Here is a 12,223-nt window from a genome sequence, read left to right on the forward strand (position 1 = left end):
TAAAAGAAAGTGTAAACCTTTAAAACCTAGATTTTATTTAACACAAGATGAAGGGAATAATGTATTTTGGAATAACGTATTAAGGGAATTAATAATGACTGGGGCCAGAGCCAGTCTTGTTCCAGATCCATTACAGCAGGCAAATGCATCAACAGTGATGTCAATACTTAGCAATCACTCAGTGATCAAAAACAATTTCTCTCATGGACTTGATTAATGTGGGGTTAACAAAGGAGCAATAGAGAATCAAATTTGTATTACGTCAGGGTGAATGGTTTGATGTACATCAACAAAATCTAAGGTATCCCAGTGAGTTCAAGTGTACAGCTCTTACATAAAATTCTAGGAGGTGACATTATCAAGTTTCCCCAGTGGGAATAATATTCACTTTTTAGGTCCAATTACTAAGAAGCCTTCAGTTAATGATGGCCATGGTAAGATTATAGTTCTGTGGGATCACACTCATGTGAATATTGAGTGGGGCAGTGATTCATGTGAGAGATATGTATTGGGGCTGTAAAAACCAAGTATTTTCTGATGATTGCTTTCATCTTTATTAGCTGTACACAGAAGAACACTGTACAAAGGGAAAGTAGAGAGAAAAGGTTCACAATGTGGACAAATATCACAAGAATTCTTGTGGCTTTCAGTACTAATGAAAATTGTTCATTGTCTATCTTACCTGTGAATTATGAGGGGTGATTGATAAGTTCATGGCCTAAGGTAGAAGGAGTCAATTTTAGAAAATCTAGCACATTTATTTTTCCTACATTTACACACTTAGTCCAGCAGTCGTGGAGCATTCAGATCCCTTCTTTGTAGAAGTCGGTTTCTTGGACCTCCAGAAGTGGTCCACAGCATAGAGTGATTGATGAGTTTGTGGCCTAAGTTTGAAGAAGATGAGTTATTAACTTGAAACTTCCTGCACTTTCACTCAGAGTTGAACTGCACATGCATGTAACAAGAGCTGTCTAACTCAACTCTTTCTACCTTAGGCCATGATCTTATCTATCACCCCTGCTGTGGACCACCTGGAGGTCCAAGACGCTATCGTTACATACACGTGCAGTTCAACTCTGAGTGATAATGCAGAAAGTTTGAAGTTAGTAACTCATCTCCTTCTACCTTAGGCAACAAACTTATCAATCACCCCTGCCATGGACCACTTCTACAAAGAAGGGATCTGTATGCTGCATGACTGCTGGACTAAGTAGGAGGACTATGATGAAAAATATTATGTGTTAGGCTTTCTAAAATTGACTCCTTCTACCTTATCAATCACCCCTTGTATAGTCTTTCTTACTGTATGCACTGGTGGGATAAACACGTTGCAATAATGGCACAATTTATACTGAGGGATGGAAAAAGTGTCATTTGGAACAACACCATTGGAAACTCAACTTTAGATCCAGCTATTGAAGAATGAACATTGTCTCAGCCAACAGCAGACATAGTAACGTAGAACCTCACAATCCAATGTAGTGATATAGATCAATAATTGTGGAAATATGTTACCGAGTTGCCATTGATACCTCACTTGACTGCAAACTGCACATTCCATGACTCAGATTTTTGGAGCAAGTTTTGAAATTGGTGATCAAATACATCAATGGGTGAGAATCGCATTGCTTGATGCTGTAATGCTAATTTTATGTATGTTGATAATTGCAATGCTTAATGTATATCAATTTAGAAAGTGGAAGACTGAAAATATGGGATAATTAGATTTAGAGGATGATGTTCTTAAAAATCTGAAAAGACAGTAAAAAAAAGTGGGTGATTAAGTAAATATTACTTATGTCTTTTATATAATGAGTGTAGCATATTGAGGGTCCATTGTAGTTCTATGACAGTCATCTAAATGAGAAAAGGATAATGATCCTAAGATACACATCTTTGGATAAAGAGGTGGGAGATGTTGCCCAGAAAGAACCACAGTCTTCAAATTAGCAAATAGGAATTAGGCAAACACAGTAGAAATAGACGCAGCAAAAATGTTTATTCTTGCCATGTGGTTGAAGTCAGGTGGCCATTTTGTGAGACTGTTCTTGCAGTCACCATTTTGTGAAATGTTTGGTGAACCAGCTCTTGCTCAAGGGTAACAATCAGAGCAAGTGAACGTAGGCACAAGGAGTTTCTATTGATGATCTGTTCAACCTGAGGTCATTGTCAGTTAAGAAGCTGTTTATTATGTAAAGAGGCAGACATGCAGAAGGAACAGCCTGTGATCTGGTTGTCTGGTTCCAGTGTTTGGCTGAGCTGGTTTAACCATTCTAAGCTGGAAAGAACAAAAGAAATCATCTAAGGCACAAGTCTGAAGGAAACAGCCATAAAGCAATATACCTTATCCTCGTTATATGCGTTTCAGACTATGCAGATTCAGTTATGTGAGCAACTTATTTCTACCAATGTCTCTTTATATGTGTCCAAAACTCGGTTATGCGAGGAGCATTGCCTTCCCGCGAATACAAATCACATGCACACACCTCACAGTCTCACTGTTGGGATGAGAAGCACCTGCTTTCCCGCCAATACAAGTCACGTGCACACGCCTCACAGTTTCACTCCCGCTAGTCTCGCATTGGTTTTGGCGACGTGTGGATGTGCGATCTTGCCCTCTTAAACTTTTGTTGGTTTTACCTACAGTGCAGTGACTTTGTTCTTGAAATATTTAACTATTCCTAAGCCTATGTCAAGTCCTGAGCCATCAGCCAAGCCGCAGAGAACCACTTTGACTCTTGAAAAAAAGATAGAAATTATAAATAGGGCAGCATCGGGTGAAGGCAACACAGGTCCGGGACGCTACTTTGGCCTGGGTGAGTCCACAATCAGAAGCAAAGAAAAACGCTGAGAAAATAAAAAGTGCAGTCGTTGATTCATCACAAGTGTCTTCAAAGATTGTTACCAAAGTGCATAACCCGATTATGACAAAAATGGAGAAAATGGTGAGTTTGTACATTGACCATGAAACAAAGAAATAAAACAACTCTTAGTTCCAATCATCTTCGTGTGAAAGCTTTGGAAATTTATGGTTGTATTTGTTCAGAGGCTAGTGAAGAAGTGTCCAGTGATATTGTTAACTTTAATGCAAATAGGAGATGGTTTGCTAAGTTTGTTAATCGTCACAAGCTTCACAACTTAGCTGTGCGTGGTGAGCAAGCCTGTGCTGACCACGAAGCTACTGAACGCTACCCTGAGCAGATGTGGGCTATGATAGCTGAGTTAGGCATCACACCAAAGCAGGTGTTTAATGCAGACCAGACCGGGCTTTTTTGGAAGTGTATGCCGAAACGCACTTACATATTCAAGGCAGCAAAGGATAGGTTGACTTTGCTTATGTGTTCCAATACCAAAAGAGACTGTAAGATGAAGCCTGTTTTAGTTTACCATTCACTAAACCCCCGTGCTCTTAAGGGTTTGAGTAGGAATATGCTTCCTGTCCACTGGGCAGCTAACAATAAAGCATGGGTCACTGGTCATATCTTTGAAGACTGGTTTGCTAATCATTTTGCTGCTGAAGTTGAACGCTGCTGCCGGGAACAGGATCTTGCCTTTAAAGTTCTATTGTTGCTAGACAATGCGCCAGCCCATCCTAAACATTTGGACAGCATTCATCCTAACATAACAGTGCGTTTCCTGCTGCCTAACACAACATTGCTGACTCAACCACTTGACCAAGGTGTGACATCCACATTCATGGTGTATTTTTTTTAAACGGCGAACTCTCTCTCAGATGCTGCAAGCAACAAACGATTTTGAAAATCACGGGAGTTTACCAATATTGAGGGAATGGTGGAAGTCCTTCACCATCAGACATGCCATCAACAACACTGATGAATCCTGGAAAGAGGTCAGGTCTTCCACTCTCAATGGAGTGTGGAAATCAATTTGGGCAGAGTGTGTGCACACCCTCAAGGGTTTCCTGTCTTCACTGCAGCTGTCCAGGATTGTGTGGCCCTGAGCCGTAAAATTGGTGAGGAAGGATTCTCAGATCTCGAAACTGCTGATGTGGTAGAACTCCTGAATTCTCATGATGAAGAATTAAGTGTTGATGACCTTCTGCATTTAACTCAGACTGAAGGTGATAATGATGAAGAGGAAAGTGTCAAGTCGCAGGTGAAGGATTTTACGGTGATGCAACTGGCAGAATTTTTTTAAGGCTGCGGAACACTTGGCACAAATGGCGATGGACATCGACCCAAGTTTAGAACGAGGTCAGCATTTCAGTTGTTCCCTGCAATCGATCCTTCTTGCTTACAAGCAAATTTATGCTGAAAAACAAAATGCTGCCAAGCAAACAACCCTCACCACTTTCTTCAAACCAGTGTCACCTGCTGCCAGCAGTACTGAGCATTCTGAGAGCCTTCCTTCACCCCTTGCTGTCTTGATGATCCTGATGACACACAACCATCTACCTTATCCATGTAAAGCTGCCCAACACCACAACAACCACTCATCTCCCGGAGTGAACACACCTGCCACTGTTGGTGAGTACTGTATACCCTTTTATGTTAACTTTCTATGATTTATTACATTGAATATTACCTTAAATTGATGATATAATATGAATGTTGCCTTGTGGTATGCTTTTGTGTCATATTGGTATGAAATTGTGAATAAATTACAGATAAAATATACTTATGAAGCCCTCTGGAACGCATCCCTATTTTCTCCATTTAAATAATTATTCACATTATGCATTGACTACGAGGAACGTATCCCCTGCATATAACGAGGATAGGGTGTACTGTTTGTAGCTTTGTGCCACTTCTGATCAGAAGCTGATAAACGTCAGTCAGATGACATGGAGCCAATGAAATTGAAATACCATAAGGATACGATAAGGAAATAAAGTAAGAATGGAGGATTCTGGGAGCACAGGCTGCGACAACTCTGGAGAGACCATTCATTGTGACAAATGGATGATCACATGTTAGAAATGTGGAGATTACATGGAGATCAAGAAGAATGCCCGGACAGCATCGACTCCTTTTACAAAGGGAAAAATCTGCAGATGCTGGGAATCCAAGCAAACCACAGAAAATGCTGGGGAAACTCAACAGGCCAAGCAGTATCTATGGAAAAGAGTAAATTGTCAACATTTCAGGCTGAGACCCATCATCAGGACTGGAGAAAAATAGATGCGAAGTCAGAGTAAGAATGTTGGGGGAGGGGAGGAAGAAATACAAGCTGATAGGTGAAACCGGGAAGGGAGGACAGGTGAAGTAAAAAGCTGAGAAGTCCATTGTGAAAAAGATAAAAAGGGCAAGAAAAGGGGGAATCTGATTGGAGAAGCCATCGAAGAAAGAAAAGAATGATGAGAACCAGGGAGAGGTGATAGTCAGGCAAGGAGAAAAGGAGAGCGAGCGAGAAATGGGAATCATGAGGGGTGTGGGGCAGGATAGAACCATTACCAGAAGTTCAAGAAATTGATGTTCATGCCATCAGGTTGGAGGCTACCCAGGCAGAATACAAGGTACTGCTCCTCCAGCCAGAGTGTGGCCTCACTGTGGCAGTAGAGGAAGCCATGGACAGACATGTTGATTCCTTTTCCCAGGTTTAAGCCAGTTTGAGTGGGACAAAGCTGAAGGGAACAGCCATAAAGTGACACAGGATAGTCAATGACATTGAGTCAACAAAATTAAAACTTCATAGATTGATCTGATAAGGAAAAGAATAAGAATGAAGGACTTCGGGATCAAGAGGAATACCTGGCCAACGTAGACTCTGGTATTCTCTTTTCACTTTGGCTGCTCATGAAGGGTCAAGGAAACCTAGTAGGATTGCACACAGGTAATTAGTTCCAACATTCATGTGCATGTGAACTGAGACAATAAAGGCACTTGTCAGTAAATACAGGTTCTCCTTATACCCAACTAATCATTATTATTGAGGGGTAATCCTGGTAACAACTTCCTATTGTTATACTTGACTCCTGTCTCAAAAGATTTGCAAATCCTGAGCGAGAGAATATCTTATTAATGGAATGACAGTGAAAATAAAAATGTCAGAAAGTAACAAAGCATTAGAAAAAGACATATAGCATAGATTCTCCCCATTTCATTCCAAACACTCCTCTAAATCCCAATTCATAAGAGTACAACAAGCATCTCACATACAGGCAGTCCCCGAGTTACGAACGACTGACTTACGGACAACTCGTACTTACAAACCAAGGAAGGAGAATGCCATCTGCCATTTTAAGTTTGATCGCGATGCCATCCGCCATTTTAAATTGTTGTCATTGACACTGTATTGAGAGTTTAACTTGGCATTTGGCTCAAATTTTTCTTAGTATGATTCACCCTGACCCCCTCCCCCCATCCCGGTCGGCTGGTGGTGCAGTGAGATCAGCGCCGGGCTGGAGAACGAAGGCTTGATCCAGTGACAGTCTGCTCCAGTGCCAGGTTGATGTCGATCTTGTAACTCCCGTACCATCCGTGCTGGGATGATATCGAGCTCGCAACTTGACCTCGTAAAAAAAAACCACTGCCACCTCCAGTTTAAATACCCACGTAGAATATTGTGGAGGATCAAATACCCAAACCCATCACAGCCCCCACTTGACCCATTTAGCCTGTCTCAGTGCGGTGGTCCTTAGGACCCAGCGGACCTCAGGAGCCAGCACAGCTCGGGACCCGCTGCTGGCAGTGTTTCTGTTCCATTGATGGGAAGCGATCGTGATTGAAAATAATGTGGAAATAATAAAGCATTTGGAAAGATGTGAAACGCCATCGGTCATTGGAAAAGCGTTAGGCTACTGTTGGTCAACGATTGGAACAATTTAAAAGGATAACGGATAAAGTGAGAATAATGGAACATGTGAAACGCTCTGCCCAGATGAAAGCTAGTTATTACTACACAACGCAGTGATTTAATTATTGGAATACATATGTTTCTTAAGTGTTTTATATGCATAGAAAGGTAAAATATATACTATATACTAAGACAAACGTTTGACGAACTGACGCTAAATAATACCAGATGTACTTGTTCCAACTTGCGTACATATTCGACTTAAAGATGGACTCAGGAACGGAACTCGTACTTAACCCGGGGACTGCCTGTACTTCTGATATACTACTAATAATAAGGTTTACTACAACTGCATCATACATTTAATCATAAAATGGATAGCTGGATAGATGCTTTATTGACCCCAGAGGAAACTACATTCATAGTAGCATTATAAGCGCACAGATATACAAATATCAAAAGAGAAGAAAGAAAGAAAAAACAAGTTACCTCAAGCAGTCTAACAGGAGGAAGGGTCATCACTTTCCCGGCTAAAGGTTGACTCCTTATAGTACCTAATGGCCGAGGATAAGAATGACCTCATATAACACTCTCTGAAGTAGCACAGTTTTCTTAGTCTAGTACGAAAAGTGGTCCTCTATGCAGAGGGTGAGAAATATTATCCAGAATTGCCAGGATTTTCTGTGGGGTCCTCTGTTCTACAACAACTTCCAGAGTGTCCAGTTTACTCCCATAGCGGAGCCAGCCTTTCTAATCAGTTTATTGAGCCTGTTGGCATCACCCATGTTGATGCCATTTCCCCAGCACACTACCTCAGAAGATTGTACTGGCAACAACAGACTGGTAGAACATGTGAGAGAGAGGCCTGCATACTCCAAAGGACCTCATTCTCCTCAAGAAGCAGAAGTGACTGGTCCTTCTTGTATTCAGCCTCTGTGTTAGTGCTGCCCTCAGGTCTGTCATCCAGGTTCACCCCAGGGACTTGTAGGACCTCACCACATCTACACCATCAATAGTAACAGGGAACAGTGCAGACTTAATCTTCCTAAAGTCCATCACCATCTCCTTTGTCTTATTGATGTTGAGCTGCAGATGATTCAGCTTGCACCAGTTGACCAAGTTCTCCACCAGGGTCCTAGATTCATTCCCCCCATCCTCCTGTTATACGCACAAGTTGTGCTGAGTCATCAGAGAATTTCTGCAGATAATATGCCTCAGTGTTGCATTTAAAATCTGAGGTATACAGGATAAACAGGAAGGGAGCCAATACAGACCCTGTGGGACCCCAGTGCTGCTTATAGCCATGTCTGATACACAGCTCTAAGGTCACACAAACTGATTTGCTAGTCAGGTAGTCCATTATCCAGGATACAATGGAAGTGCCAACCTGCAGTGAATGGAGCTTCTCCCCCCAGCAATGAGAGCTGTATGGTATTGAAAATACTTGAGAAATCAAAAACATGATCCTCACAGTGCTGCCCTGCTTTCCCAAAATGGAGTAAGTTCTGTTCAGCAGGTAGATGACTACATCGTCAACTCCAATGTGCTCCTGGTAGGCAAAATGCAGGAGATCGAGGGTTGATCTGACCAGGGGTCAGAGGTAAGCCAGGGCCAGCCTCTAGGGTCTTCATGCCTCATGCCAAAAGACAAAAATAAGCTATCATAAAGTCAATTACTTCCAGTCACTTTGGTACAGGTTAGATCATAATTCTTGGGAACAATCAACCACATAATCGGGGCTAGAACATCAGTAAATCATTTATTGACTTCATTACTACTAATGATTTCCTCTTAATCTTTTAAGTTGTATTCATTGTAATAATACTTGATACAACTGGGGGAAAAAAAATCACATTTATACCTGGTAAATATCACATACCTCCAACATCAACTGAGTAACTTCCTCATTAATAAGAAATGCCGGCTTCCAGTCTTGGTGTATTTCACTGGCAACTGACTGTGCTGTGATCTCTACAACAGAAAAGACACTTTAAATGAAGCATATTAACTTGGGTATATCTGGCTGCTTTTTTTTTATAATTACAACTCAGCATTCAATACCATCACCACCTCAGTACAATGCAACAGGCTTCAAAATCTGGAACTCTGTACCACTCTCTGCATCTGGATCCTTGACTTCCTCATTGGAAGACCACGGTCAGTACAGATCAGTAATAACATTTCCTCCATGCTGAGGATCAATGCAGGTGCACCTCAACGACAAATACTTGGCCGACTGCTCTACTTATCCTACACTCATATGACTGCTTGGCTAGGGAGAGTTCAAACCCCATCAATAACTTTCAACTATTACTGGCAGAATCTCAGATAGTGATGAGGAATGCAATAGGTCAGTTGGTTGAGTAGTGTCACAACAACATCCTCACACTCAACATCAGCACGAACAGGAAACAGACTGTGGACTTTAGGAAGAGGAAGCTGGGAGAACACAAATCTGTCCTCAATTGAGAGGTCAGCAGTGGAAAGCTTCAAGTTCCTGAATGTCAGCATCCTATAGATCTATTCCAGGCCCAATCTATTGATGGAATTAAGGCGGCAAACCAGCAGCTATATTTCGTTTGGGTTTTGAGGAGTCTTACTACGTCAAGGACTTCAGCAAATTTCTAGGTATGTAGTGTGGAGAGCATTCTGACTGGTTGCACCATCTCTGCAACTCTTCTGATCTTATGCAATGGTTTCTGTATTGGAGACGCCAACACACAGTATCAGAAAAAGCAGTACAGAGTTGTAAACTCAGCCAGCTCCTTCTCATCATTGAGGACAGCGTCAAAAGGAGATGCCTCAAGGAGTCATCTATCATGAAGGACCTCCACCATCCAGGACATGCCCTCTTCTCATTATCACCAGGAAAGGAAGTACAAAAGTCAGAAGACACACACTCCACATTTTCGGTACAGCTTCTTGCCCTCTGCCATCAGATTTCTGAACAGTCCATGAACACTACCTCACTATTTTGCTCTCTTTTTACTCTACTGAATTTATTTGTTTAATATTTCTTATTGTGGCATATAGTAATCTTATTAAGTATTGCACCGAAATGCTGTTGCAAAGCAACAAATTTCATGACATGCCAGTGATAATAAATCTGATTCTGACACAATTAACACAAAGCATCGTAACATAAAAAAATCAAAAATAAAGTACCTTTGTGCTTCTGTAAAAAGTCAATTGTTTCCTGTAGTACTGTTGATTTATCCATTTTCCGAGTATTACTTGGCAGCATGGAGCCAAGTTCTTTGAGTAACACATTGAATTGATCTCGTCTTTTCTTCTCAGATTTGTTTCTAGACACTCTAAAGTTATGAAAGTACTTTTAGCAGAAAGTTATATTTAAAAAAAGTTGTTTACTCATGATCCTTGTGAGTTAAAGTTTTCTAACTATAGATTATTACATTTTCAGTTTTTCTAATGAAAATAAAATAAATACCTGACTATTAAAAAGACATATAAACAATTTTTTAATAAAAGGCAGCAATTTTTTCTAACACACGTTAAAGGAAACTGCTGATATGTTATTATACATCTTAAAATAAAATGTTAGTCAAAAAATTAATGACTTGTTTTAAAATTTCTCGTGATATATTTTCCTTTCCTCCTCACCCCTCATTGCAGGACACACAAGTTTGTTTCATTGATTTATTTTATTCTGCTGCATTATGATATTTTGTGTCATAGGTCTACATTCTTATTATTTGCAATTAGAATCATTTATAAAAATGCACTTCTTTCAGCTCATAAAGAAAATACATGTTTGAAAGAATTCAAAGAATACTGTGTGCCTTCATTTCTTTATTGGGCATTTCTTTATTTCTTTATTCTGGGCATTACTGGTACAGGCAGTAGCTTAACCTATCTCTGACTCTGAGAAAATGGAGGATAGTCACCTTCTTGAGTACCTTCAGTTCTTTTGAGATTGGAATTCCTACTATATATTTAGAGAAGAAGCCAAGAATTTACAGCCAAGGTCGATAAACGAACTGCAATGCATCCCCAAGTGAAGTGGTTCCAGAATTAAAGGGGAATATGCAAAAGGTAATGGCATTCCATGCATCCAAAGACTTTGTCATTCTAGATTGGACAGATGGCAACTTTGAGAAATACTATTTATTATTCTACTTGCCATGTTTCAACTAAATATTTCTTGTTTAGGTCCAATTCCACTTCAAATTGTCCTGAAGGAACTTCGGACTACTTCAATAAAATTATTTTATGTATGATAAATCAGTGGTCAACAAGCAATTATGTACATAGAACATAAAACAAGAATGTAAATTACTAAAAATTAATTCATAAAGCATGTATTAATAGAATTACTTAAGATAATTGTCTTTCATTACAAGAGTTAATGGAATAATTTAATAAATGATCATCAGTTCAACTCAGCTATTAAATAGAATGGCTTAGTTTGCTAGTTCCAGAAATTACTACGTTTGAATTTAAATGAAGGGAATTAATAAAATAATCTAAAAAGCAGGGAACAAGAAGATAAATACAACTAAATACTTTCCATTTAATATCATAATCATAAAATCCCATAATACTACAACACAGAAGCAGGCCCTTTGGTCCATCTAGTCATTGTCGCAGCTATCCCTCGAGGTTGAGGATGATGGTCTTCGCGACGTTGATCCACAGAGTGAAGACGCCTGTGCACGTATTTGTTTAACATGTACTTGATGTTGCACTTCAAGAAGCACACGATACTTCACAAGTCAACCAACTGATTCCAATGGCATGGAAACCACGACGACTGGAACTGATGGATTTGTTGCAGCCTTCATCTGCCTTCACAGACGTTGAGTTCGAAGTAACTTCATCTGCCTGTTCCACCACTGAGGTCTTGGTTGGATTGTTCTTTGTCAGGGACCTCATCCTCAACCTTAGCACCATCGATGACCCTACCACGAGCATCGCTCCAGACGGCATCGTTCTCGGAATCACACAAGCTTCTCCACCATAACAAGGTGACAATCCACGGAGAAGCCATCTAGACAATGACGAACTATTAATCTGATTAGTCCCATCAACCCACACTTGGAACATTGCCCTGTATACCCTTTCATCCATGTGCCAATCCAAATTTCTCCTAAATGTGTTAAATCAAACCCACATCCACCACTCACGCTGACAGCTCATTCAACTCTCTAAGTAGTCTCCCCTGATGTTCCCCTTAAACATTTCACTTTTCACCTTTAACCCATGACCTTTACTTCTAGTGTTACACAACCTCAGTGGAAATAATCTGCTTATATTTATCCTATCTATACCCCTCATAATCTTGTATCCATCTTATCACATCTCCCCTCATTCTCCTACACTCGAAAGTTCTAGCCTATTCAACCCTTCTCTATAGCTCAGGTCCTCAAGTCCAGGCAACATGCTTGTAAATTTTCCTCTGCACTCTTTCATACCTTTCTTGTAAGTAGGTGACCAGAACTGCACACAA

The 12,223-nt window shown here is 40.4% G+C and overlaps 1 protein-coding gene across 1 annotated transcript in view; it reads right to left on the bottom strand.

The window, feature by feature from the left end:
- clocka (clock circadian regulator a) overlaps positions 1-12,223 on the bottom strand; it is a 134,748-nt gene that overhangs the window by 82,756 nt on the left and 39,769 nt on the right. The window contains exons 4-5 of the mRNA XM_059988635.1: positions 9,922-10,070; positions 8,636-8,727 (exon numbers count right to left, since the gene is read on the bottom strand). Coding sequence (XP_059844618.1) covers positions 8,636-8,727; positions 9,922-10,070 — 241 coding nt within the window. The remainder of the gene's footprint in view (positions 1-8,635; positions 8,728-9,921; positions 10,071-12,223) is intronic.

Source organism: Hypanus sabinus, chromosome 14 (genome assembly GCF_030144855.1).
Source record: "Hypanus sabinus isolate sHypSab1 chromosome 14, sHypSab1.hap1, whole genome shotgun sequence".
NCBI classification, from domain to species: domain Eukaryota; kingdom Metazoa; phylum Chordata; class Chondrichthyes; order Myliobatiformes; family Dasyatidae; genus Hypanus; species Hypanus sabinus.